We start from the raw sequence: 21,397 nt of genomic DNA, 5'->3' as shown, positions 1-21,397 counted from the left end.
TTTTAATGTTGTTGAACCTGCTGCATCTCTCCATATCTCCAGCCTGTTGATCCAACTGTGCGACTTTTGTAGTGAGATGTGTCACCTGTTTTTTTAGCTCATTTACCAATGCTTGTACCACGTGGAGGATAGTCTGGGTAATTTTCACCCTGTCATGTAACTTACGATGGTGGTTGCACAGGAGATTCATGTAATTTGCCATCCGGTCGGATTTCATCTCAAGCCTCTGTTGCATGGCTGTGATGGACTCAAGGATACAGAACAGCTTGTTGAATGAATTGGGGGGCACAGTGGGCCATCATCCTTAAGCTTGGTCTCCTCCAGGTAGGGTGGTGTAGTGTCCAGGATGAAGTGTGTGCCTCCTGCCAGACCTTTGGTCGATTTTGTGTGCGCTGTGATGTTCACAGAGGGCTCACCAGGCAGAGAAGTGGTGGGAGGCTGGAGAACAGAGGAGAGTGGGGGCCACTGTCATCCCCGGTTTGCAAGTAGCATGATTAGCCCCACAGTAGAGCTCCCCAAGTGTTGTGCAGCTATGTAGGCCTGGGGGGAACAGGAGTGGCACTCCTCCTGTAGAAGCAGTAACTGGGGACGCTAGCCTTCTGCCTCAGTCCACACCCTGCTTGTTCCTCACCCGCAGGGGTAACCAACATCACCACTCGAGGGAGCGCTGGGGGAGGGTAATCTCAAGGCACTGCTCTTCTGTTTGCCTAGACAATGGCTTGTGCTGCTCTCTGTCAGTTAGGAGCCCCCAGGCAGAAAACAGAAGCACCCCCCATGTTGCAGACCCCAGCACGGGGGTCCCAGAGGGAATGACAGGAACCTGGACAAAATTCCTCCCCCTTTCGCCACAATTGGCTTACCAAATGGTGACCCCCCCAGTTGGCGCATCCATCATGCCCCAGGGACTTATCACATTGTCCTTGATAGGGGGATCAAGGCCCAGCTATTTCTCCAGTGTAGTTCTCATGATGTGGAACTTCGTAGGCTTGTCCCTACAGTTCAGGGTTTTGGTGGGTTGCTGCTGCATCTCAGATGTGGCTGACGATGCTGGGCAGGCTGAGGGGGAGGGTGGGATGTGATTTGATGCAGATCCAACTCAATGGCCACCTCCTATATGTAGACCCACGGCAGGAGGTTAGCAGAGTCACATGGGGCTTCCAGGTCTGTTCCCAAAGCCTCACCCATCAAAGCTCTGCGTGGCCCATTCTGCCGTTACAAGCTGCAGAGCGCTCCTGGTTGGGCCTCAGTGCCTGCCATGGCAGCGCACCCTCCCCGATATGTGACGGGGTTTAAGAGACAGGGTGCAGGATGGTTACAGCAGCGGCCAGATCTCCATAAGATGTGGTCATCTTCATGCATGTGTGGCCTTAACCACACTGATTTTAGGCAAATTCATCTCTACAAGTCTTTGCAGACATGAGCCTGTGACACAATCCATGGGTGGACGCACAGGAAGGGCCATGAACCATTTGTGGAAAGATTCCTTGAAGCAGAGTAATGCAAGGAAGAGCATTGGGTAGCAGTACGTTTGGTTACAAACCAACACAAATCACCATTTGAATTGCTTCGTGAAGATCAAACTGGATATTTATTCCGGTCTGTGTTAGAAAAGAGATGCACACTCAATGCAACATCTTTCTGGATCTGGGCTGCAGTGTCTCCATGTCCTGTCTGAGGATGCTGGTCTGCAAAGTTCAAAGTATAGCCAAAGGCGTGGGAACCGTTTCCTGCTCGAGAAGAGGAACTGACTGTAGTGGTGAAGTAAAGCCATGCAGACGTTTTCTGCAAAAGAGAGACCAACTCTAACCACAGACCCATGGAGTCACAGCTGGTGAGAGGGGAGGAGGCATCCCTGCAGCTGAGGGCTGGAGGAGACTGGAGACAGGGCAAGAGCAGGCACTCTCACTGCACTCAGGATTGTTGAAGGATCTGACTGTGAAATGCTCGGGTGTCCTGTCTCTGCAGACAGAGGAGTACACAGGTTGAGAGAGACACTCTCACTGCACACTGGATCGTGAAAGGATCGGATTGTGGAAGGCTCAAGAGTTCTGTCTCTGAGGACGGGGGAGGGATTCACAAGTCAGGTTCTACACACTGAACTCTTCTTCCAGCTCAAGTGTGACTTCAGCTCGTGGTGTTTGACGCACAATGGTGATTTCAGTGAAGAGCTGGAGGCCGGGTGGACGAGTTCATGGCGGCTGGGGCTGGATCCACACAGGTAAGGCAAAGGACAGTGAGACACCATGACCGGTGCCTGCAGTTTCTGCACACACAGGAGATTCCCAGGGTCACGCATTGCGTCATCTAGAGATAGAGGACACTGACCTCACATCATTACTAATTAATTGCATTGTCGGTAGCTTCAAAATCTAAGATTGTGGAAAGCCATGTCTCACATGAATGACGTAAGCATGACGTAAGCAGGGAGATAAAAGAGGCAAGCGTGTTTCTGAATTGTTCTTTAATGTATTCTTTAATTGTTTTTATAAAGCACCTAAATGACCTAGAGAAGTCTTCCAAGCACCTAGGTTGGGAAATGTAGAGGGTGACGGAGTAACACAGAGCAACTGTTCCTACAGTTACAAGATGTGCACTATTTGTGTGCACTATTGTTCCTATTTTTGCACTATTTTAGTACCATTGTTATAAGGTGATCTAATGCCTCCTAATCTCCAGGGCGAGAGTTGTTTACTGTCCATGACCTCCATCCAGCCACGTGCCCTGGTATCTGGGAGACCTTCATCTCTCTGCATGACCTTCATGAGACCTTGATCCACAGGAGATGAACTGGGAGAAGGTGAAGAGTAGGGAGCCTGATGTGTGTACAGAGCCCTCTCCAGAGGGTTCCTACCTTGAGCAGTATCTCCTGGAGGGTGGCGAAAAGAAGGGAGCCGGGTATGTGCAGAGCCCTCTCCAGAGGGTTCCTACCTTGAGCAGTATCTCCTGGAGGGTGGCGAAAAGAAGGGAGCCGGGTGTGTGCAGAGCCCTCTCCAGAGGGTTCCTACCTTGAGCAGTATCTCCTGGAGGGTGGCGAAAAGAAGGGAGCCGGGTGTGTGCAGAGCCCTCTCCAGAGGGTTCCTACCTTGAGGAGTGACTTCTGGGAGGGAGCAGGGAGGTGAGGAGAAAGGAGCCGGGTGTGTGCAAACGCTTCCCGAGAGCGTTCCTAAATTGAAGAGTGTGTCCTGAGAGGGAGACGCAGAGAACCTGGGGGCATATTACCAACGTTAAGCGATATTTAACGCTAACGATGCTTAGTAACACATTTTTTAACGCTAAGCATCGCCGGAAATTATCGCAGAGATAACTTGCTATAAGCAAGGTTTATCTCAGAAGTGATAAAAATCCTCACGCTAACTGCCAATTGAGAGATTATCGCTGGAAAACTAACGATAATCTCTCAAAGTTTGGCGTTAGCTTGATGATAGGGGCTCACAAACTTAGCCATGATATCCACCTTCCATAGGATATCATGGCTAAGTCAGGAAAATACCAGGTGTAAAAAAAGCAGTGCTAACCGCGGTTAGCGCTGCTTTTTTTATCACTAACAGGGTTAGCGAAATCCTTGATAATAGGAGAAATGTCGCTTAACAACATTTCTCCTATTATTTTTCTCTGGAACGCCCCCTTTGCATCTCATTAGAGATGCAAGGGGAAGCGTTGAGAAAAAGGGTGCTAACATGCGAATTTGCGTGTTAGCACCCTGTTGCTGATAGGGAGATCATTTTAGCTCCGCTTTCTTGGCTTTTAAAGCCAAAAAAGCGGAGATAAATCCCTTGATAATATGCCCCCTGGTGTGTGCAGAGCCCCTTCCCATGAACTAAGCAAAGAGGACGAAACCATCCCAATGCAAAATGAAGTGGGAATACCTGAACTGGAAAAAAAAGAAATTGCGAGTGCATCAGCTCAGATACCACAGAATGCTAGTCAAACATCAATGAGCAATTATTTGTTAAACGCGCAACAATATTCAGGTACTGAGCAGACATCTTCGCAAGGAAAAACGCTCAGCGACATAAGTAGTCACTCGGAGCTCGTTAGGTCTTTATTAGACGCACTTGAATCCTCTGTAAAGGCACTTAACCTGCAATTGGATAAGCTGGATATCCAAATAGACCTTATGAATATTACAGCGCTATATATAGCAGGGTTAAATACCAAACTGGATAAACTTAATAAGTTAGTAACAACAGGGCAATCCAAATATACGTTAGAGCAAAGTCCCAGAGCCTGTGGTCCAATAATCGACAAGCTGAGTCTCCTTTCAACCCCCCTAGAAAAAATAATAGCCCTTAGACAGCAGAGGTGCCAAGCATCCAACCCACAAGAGCTGACAGGAAAATACAACTAGTTGCTCCAAACAGGTGGAAAAGAAAGAAGAAGACAAAAATACAACAAGCATTGGCATAGCCAATAGGTCTCGCTTTTGGGACCTTCTAAGTATTGAGTTATGCAGCACAATATCCTTGGTGCAACCACAACAACTGTTGCATGGCTAAACACTTATAAGGTCCCAAAGGCGAGACCTACTGGCTATGCCAATGCTTGTTATTTTTTGTTCTTGGGGGGAACCGGGCTAGTGCCAGGAGGGACAAGGGTGACTGTCAGGCCATGGGGATGAAGGGTGAGTGCCATAGAGGTGAGGAGTGAGTGCCAGGGAGATGAGACATAAGAGGCAGGAGGGTCAAAGGTGAGTGCCAGGGAGGGGAAGGGTGAGTGCTGAGAAGGGGAAGTTTGAGTGCCAGGGGTGAGGGGTGGCTGCCAGTCTAAGGGGGTGAAGGGCTAGTACCACGTGGTGAAGGTTTAGTGCTACGTTGGGGGATGAAGGGTGAGTGCCAGGGAGATGAAGGGTGAGTGCCATGGAGGTGAGATGAAAGAGTCAGGAGGGTCAAAGGTGAGTGCCAGGGAGTGGAAGGGTGAGTGCCATGGAGGTGAGATGAAAGAGTCAGGAGAGTCAAAGGGGAGTGCCAGGGAGGGGAAGGGTGAGTGCAAAGGGTGAAGGGTAGCTGCCAGGCCAGGGGGATGAAGGGCTAGTGCCATGGAGGTAAAGGGTGAGTGCCAAGGGGGCGAGTAGTGAATGCCAGGAGGGACATGGGTGAGTATCAGGGAGGTGAAGGATATGTGCAAGGGAGGGGAAGTATGAGTATCAGGAGGGTCGAGGGTGAATCAGGGAGGTGACAGTTGAGTGTCACTGAGAGTCAATGCTGAGTGCCAGAGAGGGAGAAGGGTGAGTGCCAGGTGCGAGGAGTGACTGCCAGGCCTGAGGGGGTGAAGGGTGAGTGCCAGGGAGGTGAGGGGTGAGTGACAGACTGCAAACAGTCGTGATCTGGGATCTAGAAGGAGGTGAGGAGATCATCACCCGGTGTGTGCCAGGCTGGGACGCACCAGCGCCAGGTTAGACTTGGGTGGATACAAGAACCTCTGAAAGGCAGATGCCAAGTCACTCGTAACCTTAGTACAGGAGTGGGGTGCGCAGGAGAGAGTAACATCTTCAAACAAGAAACTATTCGAAATCCTGAAAACTCCACTTTAGGGTCTTGCAACCTTATGTGGGAAATAATTAGCAAATGAATGGGCTTCCGTAGCGTACTTGCAGCTTGTTACAGCAACTTATTGAGATAAAGTTTGCATTGCAAATAAGCCAAAGCTAACACAATTTGAATTAGTAACTGTAAAATTCGCAATGAACTAGCAACAAGTTGAAAAAGCACATCAGAATTGAACAGAGGAAACTGAATAATAAAAATAGGGGCAATATTGGTCTCCTTTTCAGAGCTGACAGTTAAAAGAACAGGGTGTTGTGGAGGTCTCGGGTTCTGGTGGAATCAGAATTTTTAAAAGAGTCAATTTTTCCTAAAACGTTTTTTTTTTAAACAACTCTTTTGAACACACTAGCGTATAGTGCCATTCGAGTGCCACTGCCCTTCTCCTAAGGCACAAACTCTGTGTAACAAACTGATTAGAATAACTGTTTGCTGATTAAAACTAAGTGGGGCACAAATGCAGTTTAGTATTCTGGTTATTGCTTGAAGGAAGGATAAGAAACCTGGTTACCTTTGTCTGTACCACTGATATCTATGTGGATCAGGGAAAATGCATGGAGTGGTATGGTTGACGGGATACGTGCAGGCTGCTTAAATATTGTAGAGAATGGATTGTCAAGAACTAGAAAACAAGAGTGAATGCTGAATAAAAGTAGAAATGCGAACACTTTCACGGCGAAGGTGGCCGTGAAAGTGAAACTTATTGTGATCATGTGAAAGTGAAACTGATCGCGATTGTGCTACCTGGCTGAGAGGAGGCTGATAGGCAGTAAGTGGCCGGGGGCCGGGTATGTGTGTGTGTGGTTGTGTGTGGCTGTGTGTGGTTGTGTGTGGTGGTATGGTTGGGTGTGGTTGTGGTTGTGGTGTGGTTGTGTGTGTGGTTGTGTGTGGTTGTGTGTGTGTGTGGTTGTGTGTATGGTTGTGTGGTTGGTTGAGGTTGGCTGTGTGTGTTTGTATGTGGGTGTGTGTGTGGTTGTGTGTGGATGTGTGTGTAGTTGTGTGTGTGTGTTTGTGTATGTGTGTGGTGTGTGTGTGGTTGTGTGGGTGTGTATGGTTGTGTTTGTGTGTGGTTGTGTGCGTGGTTGTGTGTGTGGTTGTGTTTGTGGTTGTGTGTGTGGTTATGTGTGTGTGGTTGTGTTTGTGGTTGTGGTTGGGTGTGGTTTGGTTGGGTGTGGTTGTGGTTGTGTGTGTGTGGTAGTGTGTGTGGTTGTGGTTGTGTGTGGGTGTTGTTTTGTTTGTGGTTGTGTGTGGTTGTGTGTGTAGTGTGTGTATGGTTGTGTGTGTGGTTGTGGTTGTGCTTGTGTGTGGTTGTGTGTGTGTGGTTGTATGTGGTTGTGTGTGGTTGTATGTGTGGTTGTGTGTGTGGTTGTGGGTGTTGTTGTTGGTGTGTGTGGTTGTGTGTGTGGTTGTGCATGTGGTTGTGGTTGTGTATGTGTGGTTGTAGTTGTGTGTGTATGGTTGTGTGTCTGGTTGTTGTGTGTGTGTGTGGTAGTGTGTGTTTGTGTGGTTGTGTGTGTGTCTGGTTGTGGTTGTGTGTGTTTGTGTGGTTGTGTGTGTGTGTCTGTGGTGTGTTTGTGTGTGTGTGGTTGTGTGTGTGGTTGTGTTTGTGGGTGTGGTTGTGTGTGTGGTTGGGTCATTGGGTTTAATTGTGTGTATGGTTGTTTGTGTGTTTGGTTGTATGTGTGGATGGGCATGTGGTTGTGTGTGTGGTTGTGTGTGTGGTTGTGTGTGGGTTGTGTGTGTGGTTTTTTGTCTGGTTGTGTGTGTGTGGTTGTGTGGTTGTGGTTGTGTGGGTGTGGTTGTGTGTGTGTGGGTGTGTGTTTTATTTTGTGTGTGTGGTTGTGTGTGTGGTTGTATGTGTGGTTATGGGTGTGGTTGTGTGTGTGGTTGTGTGTGTGTTTGGGTGTGGTTGTGGGTGTTTGGTTGTTTGTGTGTGTGGTTGTGTGTGTGGTTGTGTGGTTGTGCATGTGGTTGTGGTTGTGTGTGTGGTTGTGTGTGTGTGATTGTGCATGTGGTTGTGGTTGTGTATGTGTGGTTGTGTGTGTTGGGTTGTGTGTCTGGTTGTGGTTGTGTGTGTTTGTGTGGTTGTGTGTGTGTGTCTGTGGTGTGTTTGTGTGTTTGTGGTTGTGTGTGTGGTTGTGTGTGTGGTTGGGCCGTTGGGTGTAGTTGTGTGTGTTGTTGTTTGTGTGTGTGGTTGTATGTGTGGATGGGCATGTGGTTGTGTGTGTGATTGTTTGTGTGTGGTTGTGTGTGTGGTTGTGTGTGGGTTGTGTGTGTGGTTTTGTGTGTGGTTGTGTGGTTGGGTGTGGTTGGGTGTGTGTGGTTGTGGTTGTGTGGTTGTGGTTGTGTGGTTGTGGTTGTATATGTGTGGTTGTGTGTGTGTGGTTGTGTGTGTGATTGTGTGTGTGCGGTTGTGTGTGTGTGGTTGTTTGTGTAGTTATGTGTGTGTGTGTGGTTGTGTGTGTGGTTGTATGGGTGGTTATGTGTGTGGTTGTGTGTGTGGTTGTGTGTGGTTGTGTGTGTGTGGTTGTTTGCATGTGTGGTTGTGTGTGTGGTTGTGCATGTGGGTTGTGGTTGTGTGTGTGGTTGTGTGTGTGGGTTGTGTGTGTGGTTGTGTGTGTGTTGTTGTGTGTGTTGGGTTGTGTGTCTGGTTGTGCTTGTGTGTGTGGGTTGTGTGTGTTTGTGTGTGTGTCTGTGATGTGTTTGTGTGTGTGTGGTTATATGTGTGGTTGTGTGTGTGGTTGGGTAGTTGTGTGTGTTTGTGGGTGGTTGTGTGTGTGTGTGTGTTGGACAGGCCACATGAAGGGCCGCTCCCCCTCTGCCCGACCAGGCCCGAGCCCGGTCCCTCAAGTGTCACACACCACCACTTCATGGTTTCCGTCCCCTCCGGGACCCTTGCCTCTGAACATATCGACCTCGTGGGCCCGATCCACTACTGGCCCGCGCGCCCCGCCTGGGCGCCATCTTGGACACTCCGCCACGAGGCCGCATGGCCCCCGATCGACCCCAACCCTGGGCATGGCCAGGCCTCAGACATCCCGGCACCACCATCCACCCAGGAGGTGAGCGGACTACTTGGCAGGTCAATGGGAGAAAGAGGTGTCGATGGCTCTCCCCCGCCAGGTGCCGCTCGCCCACAACCTCCCCGGGCGCTGGCTCCACCCCCCTGCTGGGTGTCTGGACCCCCTCATCCCGGACCCCCCGACCTCCAAGTGCGAGGGTCCGGACATCAAAGGGCACCAGCCCTATAACTGGGGCAGCTCCAGAGCAGGAAGGCAGTTGTATCCTGGAGTCGAGAGACGCAGAGAAGAACTCATCCTTGACGGACTACTGGCGCTGCCGTAGCTCTGCCTAGCGAACTATCGTCCTGCCTGCTGGCGCTGCCGCAACCTTCGTAAACCTTAATCGTCGTCGGGACCTGCTGGCGTGGCCGCGGACCGTTTGTAACCACCATCTTCATCGGGACCTGCTGGCTCCGCCGCGGACCGTCGCTTCCTTCATCCACCTCGGGACCTGCCTGGCTCCGCCGCGGCCCGATCATCTAGAACGCCGAGCTCGAGGATTGAGAGCTATTTTCATCTATTGGTAACAAGACTGTCCCGCTACCCTTTTTCCAATCCAGAGACCAGAATCGAGGGGACCCCTGAGTCCAGACCTCCTTGTACCATTTTACCGTACTTAAAGAATTGCCTATAAAGTATCGTTGAACCTTATCCTGGTGTGGTGTCCGTCTGTGGGGGGGAAGTTACTTATCTGTACGATCGCTGGGGACGGCTCTCCCCGGAGACCTCTCCCCTTATCCTCGGCCGACCCTCCCGGTCCGTCTAACATTGGTGGCCAGCGGCGCGATCCGAATCACCGCATAATCGTACAGAAAGTAGCTCACCCCACGACGAAATCACGATGACAACCAAAGAAAGCGGATCCACCGAGAAATTTCAGATGGAGAAATTGGACGAGTACAGCCATCGTGAATTAAAACAATTCTGCATCGAACTAGGTATCGCTACCACCGGTCTAAGTACCAAAGACGATTTCAAGCATGCCCTAGAGTCCTGGGCAGAAACCGGGGCCGTCGGAACCACCGACCAAAACATCGCAGCAGTAGAAAAAAACACCACGGCCCCCGAGGAACGAAGAACGGGTCTCTCGCAAGACGAGATCCAAGAACGAGAAAGAACACGACTACATGAACTAGAAATGGCCCGGCTCAAAATGGATGTTGAACTTAAGTTGGCCGAACAAAAACTGAGCTTAGAGCACCTGCGTCTCCGAGAGGAAAGAGAGGAAAAACAGAGACAAAGGGAGCTCGAGGAAAAGAGACTGGCATATGAACACGAGCGCAAATTAGCTGAGATAGACTTACGCAAACAGAACAAAGAATTAGGGGTGCCCGAGCAACCCCGCACCCCAGGGGCAACAGAGAAAAAGGTACACATCCCCAAGGATGTCGTTCGAGAATACTTCCGAGAGGACGACATCCAGCAATGGTTTAAGGCCTACGAGATCGCTATGACTGCCCACCGGATCGATCGAAGCGACTGGGGAGCCGGTCTACGGGGGAGATTCCTCAATGAGGGCCGCGATGCCCTGCTACAGCTCCCGGACCATCTGATGACCTCCTATGACCACATGAAAGCTGCCCTCCTCACCCGCTATGGGCTCACACCCGAGATGTACCGTCAGAGGTTCCGAGACTGCACCCGCATCCCGGGTACAACTTGGGTGGACTACGTGAACTATTTTAGCCGAGCCTTCGAGGGCTGGATCAAAGGAAGCAATGCCACAACTTACGAACAACTCTTCAATCTCATGGTGTGGGAGCATCTATCAAACAATTGCTTCATTGAGCTCCGGCAGCACCTCCTCGACAGCAAATTGACTGATCCACGGCAGCTCGCAGCCGAGGCTGACCGGTGGGAAATCACCAGGGTGGGCCGAAATGGATCCTCTGAACAGAACCGGAACAACAACGGTCAGCACCGTCCCCGAGGAGGAGGAGGGGGCCAAGGCCGAGGAAGAGACAACGCTCCGGTCGCCCCCGCTACCAGCACCACCCCCCCGGCCAACCGGGGCAGCACCCCGGCACGACCGGGATACAGAGCCAATGTCACGTGTCACCGATGCCAACGAGTCGGCCACTATGCAAACGACCCAAATTGCCCACAGTACCAGACCCCAAGACCCCACCAAGTGGCCGCTGCTGCCCTGGGGGAAGAACAGCTCTCAGAGGAGCAGGAAGAATATGAGCAAGAGCATCAAGAATGGGAGCCAGCCGCCATGGCTCTAGCATGCTTAGGGGGGGAAAGACATGGTCCCGCGGGTCCCCCTACCCGCTAACACCCGGAAGTACAGCCAATGGGTGAGCATCAATGGACGCCAGGCCGAAGCCCTCCGTGACACCGGGGCCAGTATAACAGCCGTCCGCTGTCACCTGGTGACCCCAGAACAGTTCCTACCAAACATTCTCTGCCCTGTCCGTTCAGCCGATAACTCGGAAAGTCTGTGTCGGATGGCCTGCGTCCCTTTCGAATGGGGAGGGGTCTCCGGCATGTTGAAAGTGACGGTCCGAGATGATGCCCCCGTAGACTGCCTCCTGGGAAATGACCTTGAAAGCTCTCCGTGGGCAGCCGTCGAACGAAGAGAACACCTGGGGATGTTAGGCGTCCCGGACTGGGCGTGCGTCACCACCCGGTCCATGGCCGCCCGTGCCAATCCCCGACCAGAGGAGCCCGAATGGCCGGCGCCTCCTCCCCCGGTCGCCCCAGTCGAAGACACCGACCGGGCCGTCCCCCCAGAACCAGCTCAACCTCCGGACCTCGCTGGCCTCGACCAGTGGCATCAGGAGGGGGGGCCCACACAGGAGCAGTTTCGCCAAGAGCAGAAGACCTGTCCCTCCCTCGAGGGACTCCGCCAACAAGCCCTCGCCCAGAGCGCAGGGGATACCTCCGGAACACATTGGATCTACTGGGACAATGATTTGCTATACAGTGAACAAAGGATCGCGGAGTTGGGGGCCAGCCGAGTGCTAGTGGTACCCCTCCGTTTTAGAGACTTCTTGCTAAACCTGGCCCACGATGTCCCCCTGGCTGGACACCTGGGTCAGGATAAAACCTACAGCCGCCTAGTGACCCACTTCTTCTGGCCCAAAATGAGGAATGATGTACTCCAGCATTGCCGATCTTGCCCCACGTGCCAAGCCAGTGGAAAGAGCGGCCGCAAACTAAAAGCCCCCCTGCAACCATTTCCCGTGGTCACCACCCCGTTCGAGAGGGTCGGGATAGACATTGTGGGGCCCCTGGACCCCCGTACAAAACAAGGACATCGGTTCATCCTGGTGCTGGTGGACCACGCCACCCGCTACCCCGAGGCTGTTCCCCTGCGAACTGTGACTGCCCCGGTAGTCGGCCGGGCCCTGATGGGGATCTTCTCCCGTGTGGGCTTCCCCCGAGAAGTCGTCAGCGACAGAGGCACGAACTTTATTTCCAAATATATGAAGTCCCTCTGGCAACAGTGTGGGGTCACCTACCGATTCACGACCCCCTATCACCCTCAAGGAAACGGACTCGTTGAGCGGTTCAACCGCACGCTCAAAGGGATGATTGGGGGGTTGGAAGAGCCCCTCCGTCGCCAGTGGGATGTGCTGCTGCCGTGCCTCCTCTTCGCATATCGAGAAGTCCCCCAGAAGTCCCTCGGCTTCAGTCCGTTTGAATTACTGTATGGACATCCCGTACGGGGGCCTCTCAGTCTAGTCAAGGAAGGCTGGGAAATGCCCCCTCTAAAGAACCCTCCAGATGTCTTCAAATACCTCCTAACCCTCCGCAACCAGACCCGACGGTTCCGAGAGCTGGCAAAAGCAAACTTGGAGGCCAGTCAAGAGGACATGAAAAAGTGGTATGACCAGAATGCCTCCTCCATCGAATTTGAGCCTGGACTGCAAGTATGGGTGATGTCCCCCACCGAACCCTGCGCCCTGCAAGACAAGTGGACAGGGCCCTTCAAGGTAGTCGAGCGCAAGGGTCCTGTCACCTATCTCATCGACATGGAATCTTCACGAAATCCCCTCCGAGTCCTCCACGCTAATAGACTGAAACCCCACTTTGTGCGTTCAGAACTCAGCCTCCTGATGGCCACAGACAATGGAGCCGAAGAAGACTCCGAGCCCCTCCCTGACCTCCTACGGACTCGGGAGAAAGATGGCTCCGTGGATGGGGTCCGACTCTCGGAGGCCCTCACCCTGGAACAACGCCAAGAATGTCGAGACCTTCTGTTGCAGTTCGCCAGCCTGTTTTCCCTCACCCCAGGTGTCACTTCCTGGTGTGTACACGACGTGGACACGGGTGACAGCCCCCCTATCCGCCACCGGGCCTACCTCGTACCAGATCGGGTACGGGCCTGCATCCAGGAAGAAGTAACCAAAATGCTCACGCTCGGGGTCATCGAGCCCTCAGACAGCCCCTGGGCCAGCCCAGTAGTACTGGTCCCCAAAGCAGCCACTCCCGGCACCACACCGGAACTCCGGTTCTGCGTCGACTACCGGGGCTTGAATGCGGTCACCAGAACGGACGCACACCCCATCCCCCGGGCAGACGAGCTAATTGACCGCATGGGAGCTGCCCGCTACCTCAGTATTTTCGACCTGACGGCGGGCTACTGGCAGATCGGCCTCACACCCCGGGCCCAAGAACGATCTGCATTTTCCACTCCTGATGGCCATTATCATTTCAAGGTCATGCCCTTCGGCATGAAGAATGCTCCAGCAACATTTCAGCGGCTCGTCAATCAGGTCTTGGCCGGGCTCGAAGGATTCAGCGCCGCCTACCTAGACGACATCGCTGTGTACAGCCACCATTGGTCCGACCACCTCCACCACCTTCGAGCGGTGCTACAGGCCCTTCAGCGAGCTGGCCTCACGATCAAGGCCAGCAAATGCCAAATTGGTCAGGGGTCCGTAACCTACCTCGGACACCAGGTGGGAAGCGGCCTGGTGGCCCCTCTGCAGCTCAAGATTGCCGCCATCCAGTCCTGGCAGCCCCCCATCACCCAGACCGAGGTACGCGCCTTTCTGGGACTCACAGGCTATTACAGACGGTTCGTGAAAGACTATGGTACCATAGTGGGGCCCCTCACAGAACTCACATCCAAAAATCAACCCAAGAAGGTCAACTGGACCCCAGATTGTCAAACAGCCTTCGAACAACTGAAGGCCGCCATGTGCTCCGCCCCTGTGCTCCAGGCCCCCGACTACAGCCGGGAATTCGTCGTCCAGACGGATGCCTCCGACCACGGCATTGGGGCGGTCCTGTCTCAATTGAACACCGAAGGCCTTGATCAACCAGTGGCCTTCATCAGCAGGCGACTCCTACCTCGAGAACAACGCTGGAGCACCATCGAGAGGGAGGCCTTCGCCGTGGTATGGGCCCTCAAAAAGCTCCGGCCCTACCTCTTTGGCACACACTTTCGGGTGCAGACTGACCATCGACCCCTGCAGTGGCTGATGCAGATGCGGGGGGAGAATCCAAAACTACTACGTTGGTCCATCTCCCTGCAAGGGATGGACTTCACGGTTGAACACCGGCCTGGGCCAGATCACGCCAACGCGGATGGCCTGTCCCGCTTTTTCCGCCTCGACGAGGAGAGTCCCCAAGAGGATGGGTGACTCTCCCCGCCTTCAGCTGGGGGGGACGCATGTTGGACAGGCCACATGAAGGGCCGCTCCCCCTCTGCCCGACCAGGCCCGAGCCCGGTCCCTCAAGTGTCACACACCACCACTTCATGGTTTCCGTCCCCTCCGGGACCCTTGCCTCTGAACATATCGACCTCGTGGGCCCGATCCACTACTGGCCCGCGCGCCCCGCCTGGGCGCCATCTTGGACACTCCGCCACAAGGCCGCATGGCCCCCGATCGACCCCAACCCTGGGCATGGCCAGGCCTCAGACATCCCGGCACCACCATCCACCCAGGAGGTGAGCGGACTACTTGGCAGGTCAATGGGAGAAAGAGGTGTCGATGGCTCTCCCCCGCCAGGTGCCGCTCGCCCACAACCTCCCCGGGCGCTGGCTCCACCCCCCTGCTGGGTGTCTGGACCCCCTCATCCCGGACCCCCCGACCTCCAAGTGCGAGGGTCCGGACATCTAAGGGCACCAGCCCTATAACTGGGGCAGCTCCAGAGCAGGAAGGCAGTTGTATCCTGGAGTCAAGAGACACAGAGAAGAACTCATCCTTGACAGACTACTGGCGCTGCCGTAGCTCTGCCTAGCGAACTATCGTCCTGCCTGCTGGCGCTGCCGCAACCTTCGTAAACCTTCATCGTCGTCGGGACCTGCTGGCGTGGCCGCGGACCGTTTGTAACCACCATCTTCATCGGGACCTGCTGGCTCCGCCGCGGACCGTCGCTTCCTTCATCCACCTCGGGACCTGCCTGGCTCCGCCGCGGCCCGATCATCTAGAACGCCGAGCTCGAGGATTGAGAGCTATTTTCATCTATTGGTAACAAGACTGTCCCGCTACCCTTTTTCCAATCCAGAGACCAGAATCGAGGGGACCCCTGAGTCCAGACCTCCTTGTACCATTTTACCGTACTTAAAGAATTGCCTATAAAGTATCGTTGAACCTTATCCTGGTGTGGTGTCCGTCTGTGGGGGGGAAGTTACTTATCTGTACGATCGCTGGGGACGGCTCTCCCCGGAGACCTCTCCCCTTATCCTCGGCCGACCCTCCCGGTCCGTCTAACAGTGTGGTTGCACATGTGGTTGGGCGTGTGGTTGTGCATGTCATTGTGTGTGTGGTTGTATATGTGGTTGTGTGTGTGTGGTTGTGTGTGTGGTTGTGTGTGAGTGGTTATGTGTGTGGTTGTGTGAGTTTGGTTGTGTGTGTGGTGTGTGTGGTTGTGTGTGTGTGTGTGTGTATGTGTGTGGTTGTGTGTGTGTGGTTGTGTTTGTGTGTCAGTGGTTGTGTGTTTGGTTGTGTGTTGTTGTGTGTGGTTGTATGTGTGGTTGTGTGTGGTTGTGGTTGTATGTGTGGTTGTGTGTGGTTGTGTGTGTTTGGTTGTGTGTGTGGTTGTGTGTGTGGTTTTGGTTGGGCGTGTGGTTGTGTGTGAATGTGTGTGTGTGTGTGTGTGTGGTTGTGTTTGTGGTTGTGTGTGTATGGTTGTGTTTGTATGTGTGGTTGTGTGTGTATGGTTGTGTGTGTATGAGTGTGGTTGTGTGTGTGTGGTTGTGCATGTGTGGTTTTGTGGTTGGGTGTTTGGTTGTATGTGGGTGTGTGTGGTTGTGGTTGTATGTGTGGTTGTGTGTGTGGTTGTGTGTGTTTTTGTGTTGTTGTGTGTGTGGTTTTGGTTGGGTGTGTGGTTGGGTGTGAATGTGTGTGTGTGGTTGTGGTTGTGGTTGCGTTTGTAGTTGTGTGTGTATGTGTGTGTTTGTATGTGTGGTTATGTGTGTATGAGTGTGGTTATGTGTGTGTGGTTTTGTGGTTGTGTGTGGGTGTGTGGTTGTATGTGGTGTTGTGTGGTCATGTGGGTGTGGTTGTGGTTGTATGGGTGTGGTTGTGTGCTTGTTTGAGTGTGGTTGGTTGTGTGTGGCTGTGTGTGTGGTTGTGTGTGTGTGGTTGAGGTTGTGTGTGTCCTTGTATGCGGTTGTGGTTGTGTGTGTGGTTGTGGTTGTATGTGTGGTTGTGTGTGTGAATGTGGTTGTGTGTGTGGTTGTGTGTGTGTTGTTGTGTGTGTGTGGTTGTCTGTGTGGTTTTGGGTGTATGTATGGTTGTGGGATTGGGTGTGGTTTTGTGTGTGTTTATGATTGTGTGAGTGTGGTTATTTATGTTTGTGTGTGTGGTTGCGTGTGGTTGTGTGTGGCGGTGTGGTTGTGTGTGGTTGTGTGTGGTGGTATAGTTGTGTGTGGTTGTGGCGTGTTTGTGTGTGTGGTTGTGTGTGTGTGGTTGTGTGTGTGTGGTTGTGTGTGTGGTTGGTTGAAGTTGGTTGTGTGTATGGTTGTGTGTGTGGTTGTGAGTGGGCGTGTGTGTGGTTGTGTGTGTGGTTGTGTGTGTGTGCTCGTGTATGTGTATGATTGTGTGTGGTTTTGTGTGTGTGGTTGTGTGGGTGTGTGTGGTTGTGTGGGTGTGTGGTTGTGTGTGTGTGTGTGGTTGTGTGTGTGGTTATGGTTGTGTGTGTAGTTGTGTATGTGGTTGTGTGTTGTTGTGGTTGTGTGTGTGGTTGTGTGTGTGTGGCTGTGTGTGGTTGTGGTTGTGTGTGCGGTTGTATGTGTGTGTTGTTGTGTGTGTGTGGTTGTGGTTGTGTGTGCGGTTGTATGTGTGTGTTGTTTTGTTTGTGGTTGTGTGTGTGGTTGTGTGTGTGGTTGTGGTTGTGTGTGTGTAGTTGTGTGTTTGTGGTTGTGATTGCGTGTGTGGTTATGCTTGTGTGTGTGGTTGTATGTGTGTGGTTGTGTGTGTGGTTGTGTGTCATTGTGGTTGTGTGTGGTTGTGGGTGTGGTTGTGTGTGTATGTGGTTGTGGGTGCGGTTGTGTGGTTGTGTGTAGTTGTGTGTGTGGTTGGTTGAGTGTGTGTGTGGTTGTGTGTGTGTGGTTGCGTGTGTTTTTTGTGTGTATGGTTGTGTGTGTGTGGTTGTGTTTGGCTGTGTGTAGTTGTGTGTGTGGTTGTTTGTGTGTGCTTGTGTGTGTGGTTGTGTGTATGTGTTTGTGTGTGTGTGTGGTTGGGTGTGTTTTTTGTGTGTGTGGTAGTGGGTGTGGTTGTATGTGTGGTTGTGGGTGTGGTTGTGGTTTTGTGTGTGGTTGTGTGTGGTTGTGTGTGTGTGGTTGTTTGTGTGTGTGGTTGTGTGTGTGGTTGCATGTGGTTATGTGTGTGGTTGTGTTGTTGTGCATGTGGTTGTGTGTGTGGTTGTGTGTGTGGTTGTGTGTGTGGTTGTGTGTGTGTTGTTGTGTGTGTTGGGTTGTGTGTCTGGTTGTGGTTGTGTGTGTGGTTGTGTGTGTTTGTGTGTGTGTCTGTGGTGTGTTTGTGTGTGTGTGGTTGTGTGTGTGGTTGGGTAGTTGTGTGTGGTTGTGTGTGTGGTTGTTTGTTTGACTGGTTGTATGTGTGGTTGGGCGTGTGGTTGTGCGTGTGGTTGTGTGTGGTTGTGTGTGTGGTTGTGTGTGTGTGGTTGTGTGTGTGGTTGTGTGTGTGTGGTTGTGTGTGTGTGGTTGTGTGTGTTGTTGTGTGTGTGGTTGTGCGAGTTTGGTTGTGTGTCTGGTTGTGTGGTTGTGTGTGGTTGTGTGTGTGTATGTGTGGGTTTGTTTTACTATCCTTGTGGGGACTTGAGTATGATAACACACTCACGCTGTGGGGACTTGATTGCACTGTGGGATTTGAAGAAACAAATGGCATATTCAACGTTACAAGGTCTTCTGAAGAAACAACTGATATCTCGACTGGGCATCACAGGGAGTGGTCCCTGGTGACGGCAGCTAGGAAGGAAGAAGAGCTCAAGGAACAAAGTGATAATCACATCAGCGATACTTCGGTGTCCGGGCTAAGTGAAAGAATAGCAGCACACACCGAGGAGGGCGGAGAGCCACAAATACCAAAAGGGCTAACAACAAGCACACAGACTAGTGATCCAACTAAGAGTGACTCTGATTCAAGCTCAAAAAAAGGCAATACAGGAAAGCAACAAAGTAGAGCCCAATCTGAGGAGACACTGCCCCCTGGGAAGAAGAAACAAGGAGAGCAAGCTGGGAGTTTGACATGGCAACTGTTTGTAAACAGGGTCACTTACCCAAAGCAGAAGGACTGGACAAAAGAAATAATAAACAAGAGAGAAGGAATCAACCCACAACAGAGCAGGGACGCGAAGATTAAGGATGAGACCCTGTTAGGATGGATGGAAAAAGCCCAAGGTAAAAGAGAAAACTATGAGCCAGGGACGAGTAAAGACGCAGAAACATGCCTTCAAGAAAAGGACTGTAAGACTACTTCGACCAGCGTCCTAAGATCTCATCTCCCAGATCTACAACAAGGGGCGTAAAGCTATATGACATTCTTAGATTCAACATTAACAACATGGAGAATGTAACTCCTTTAGAAATCAAACAAGGGAACTGGCCATGGGTAGCCATCCGGGAAACCAATGTGGTATCCCAAGAAGAGGACTTCGCAGCAAGAGACTAGAAGAATAACCAGAGCATCAGGTCATCGCTAGGCACCTCAGCAAAAGATGCTAAAAAGAGGACTAAACCCAACAACGCTAATGATGGAACACAAATATCTATTGCGTTGGGAAAAGACCAAGAAATCAATGATAGCACCAACATCCAGTAGTATGGACAACTACCACAACAAATATAACTAATACCAGAGTACGAGTCCCAGGGGCGGCACGACATCCTGAACAAGGGCAACACATTCACATCTAGCAACCATCGTTGAACTAAAATATTTCAACACAACCCACCTACTGACTGGAATTTTGCCAGAAAGGAAATGGAAACCCAAATGAACAAACACTCAGAACATGGCAAACAGCGGAGGTTGCCCAGCTTATAACAAGCCAAAACCTACAATTTGACACATGGGGCATTAGGCTTTCCAGACCAGTAAAACCACGCTATCCATGCCCATCCGGCAAAAATTCCACAAATAAGGTAAAAGCAGGGCATAGCCTGCCAACACATAAGCAGGCTTACTCAGTCCTTCGGCACGCTAAAGGAAATAGCCAACTGACAACAAGACGCAATGAGGTTATCGTGGAAAAAAGGGCAACCGCAGAGCCCGATATTCCTTTATTTTGTAATTATAAATAAATCAAATGGAAGAGAAGGTTTTGGACAGTATACATCATGAACTCATGCATTTCAAGGTGCTCTCATGTGTGATGAAGAAGAAAAAGGAGGCAAAGTGAAATAAAACAGTTGCCTAGGATCACACAGTTTGGGCAAGTGGGGAAGCCAAGATTGATCCCAGGTTTAGTTTGGGGGAGCAATTTTTTATGCTTTGACTATTTTTTATGATTTATTGTACTTCATGCCTGTGACTTGCTATGGTGTGCAATTCTGTGAGTTTATGTACTTTTCCCTATTCAAGGTTACTCTATTCCACGTCTCAGTGTGTGCTCAGAAGCATAGTTGTGAGTGGATGTACGAGACTAAAATGCTAAATCTTAAATGTCATACTGGAAATGCATTACATGCATTTACAAAAATACCCTGTCAATTATGTTGTGGCTTGTTTTGCCATCTCATATGTATCCAGGTGTCTACTCCCTGTGCCCCCCCCCCTTTTTTGAATGTAACTTTTTTTTTGCTTTCTTTTACGTAATTTTTACTACCCTTCACCCACTGCTGGTCCATTATTTAATCAAATTACACAGCTTCATCAATAGAATTCCCTTTCTTCTCCCTGTTTCCCAGACCCCCCTATTTCAAACAATAAGCCTCCCTGGACCTAGTTCTCACAATGACCCAATCTTCCTGTTGATCTTACATCTGCTGTTCCATATGTTGAAGCTATGAATCTTTAAGGGGCATATTACCAAGGGCCTTATCACTGCTTTAGCAGCACTTTTTGCAGCTAAAGCAACATTTTTTTTATCGCCCTATCAGCAAGCTGTCGCTAACAGCAGTTAGCGACAGCTTTCTGACGAAAGTGACCAGTTTGGGTGCTGCTTTGCATGTCAGCGATATTTATTGCTAACGACATGCAAAGTAGGCGTTCCCGACCAACAGACCTGATAAACAGCCACTAACAGGCCTATCGCCTATTAGCAAGGATGCCCTGGCCCCGGTTAATGACGTAAAAAGTCATGCTAACTGGGGTCATCGCCGTTTTTTTAACACCTGCTATTTTTATTACCAATACCTAACATGGGCGGTGGATTATGCTGATACGACCACAGGGTCGTATCAGTAAGGTTTTTCCCCTTCACCCATGCAACATCACTTGTTTGGTCGCGATGTTGGCCCTTCCCTCCCGCTTTAGCTGGAACATATATCACCATAGCGCTAATTGTTGCTAATACAGGGTTAGCGCGGCAATATATTCCAGCGATGTCTGGCGATGAAAATTTTCGCGCTAATCGCGCTCTGCAATATTTTTTGCAGTTTCTTGCTAATATGGCCCTAAGTTTCTAAAAAACTATAAAAGTCTGGTTGCCTGTCCAGCCTATGTCTAGGACACCCAAATTAATTTCCCCAAACATGTGAAGACTAGATTAAGAACAGTAAGTTGCCCTGTTCGTGAATATTTGGTCATATTTCGGTGCCTCCCTTCTGCTAGTACAGGGATACTCAAAGTACGCCCCAAGGGACGCTTGCGGTCCTTCAGATCTTCATGGGGGCCCCTAGGGACTAGTAGCACAGGGTAACTGTGTGCTTGACAAAGCAATAACATTCAGAAAACTGTTGAACGGGCAAGCATTTACTTACACCCTAACTAACGTAATGGAAAAGAAGCAAAGACGGTGTCCTGCACCACTCATCTTTAGGATCTAGTACACATATGAAAAACGACGTTCAAAATGATTTAGTTAGTCTATATCTTCTAAATTATTGTTGGTATCAAAACGGCTACTGACCGGGAGCCTAGACCTTTGCTGCATATGACTTCAATGACTCTCCTCCAAGCAATTATTCCAAGTGACCTTGAATGGTTTGTGAAAGTGCCCTAATGGTCTGATATTAATCCGCTGGGTCATAGTAAACTGGTTGCCGCCCTACCGAGAACGGACTGCACCAGATACGGGGATCTAAAAGTTAAAACTACACAATCCCCAGCCAGCTGCTTCTTTTGTTTTGCCGACCCGGCCAATTCTTCCCGCCATTTTAAATTCAGTGAAGAGAATATCTGGTAGATGCCGCAACTTGTTTCTCAGTGTTGT

The 21,397-nt window shown here is 51.1% G+C and overlaps 1 protein-coding gene across 1 annotated transcript in view; it reads left to right on the top strand.

Annotated features, from left to right (window-relative positions):
- Positions 1-1,803: 1,803 nt before the first annotated feature.
- Positions 1,804-21,397, top strand: part of LOC147706612 (cell adhesion molecule CEACAM1-like) — a 135,643-nt gene continuing 116,049 nt past the window's right edge. The window contains exon 1 of the mRNA XM_086933101.1: positions 1,804-2,218. Coding sequence (XP_086789227.1) covers positions 2,149-2,218 — 70 coding nt within the window. The 5' untranslated portion in view covers positions 1,804-2,148. The remainder of the gene's footprint in view (positions 2,219-21,397) is intronic.

The sequence above is a fragment of the Lissotriton vulgaris genome, chromosome 7, assembly GCF_964263255.1.
Source record: "Lissotriton vulgaris chromosome 7, aLisVul1.2, whole genome shotgun sequence".
NCBI lineage: Eukaryota > Metazoa > Chordata > Amphibia > Caudata > Salamandridae > Lissotriton > Lissotriton vulgaris.
Note: the sequence above shows the minus strand (reverse complement) of the source record. Positions and strands in the feature narration are given on the sequence as shown.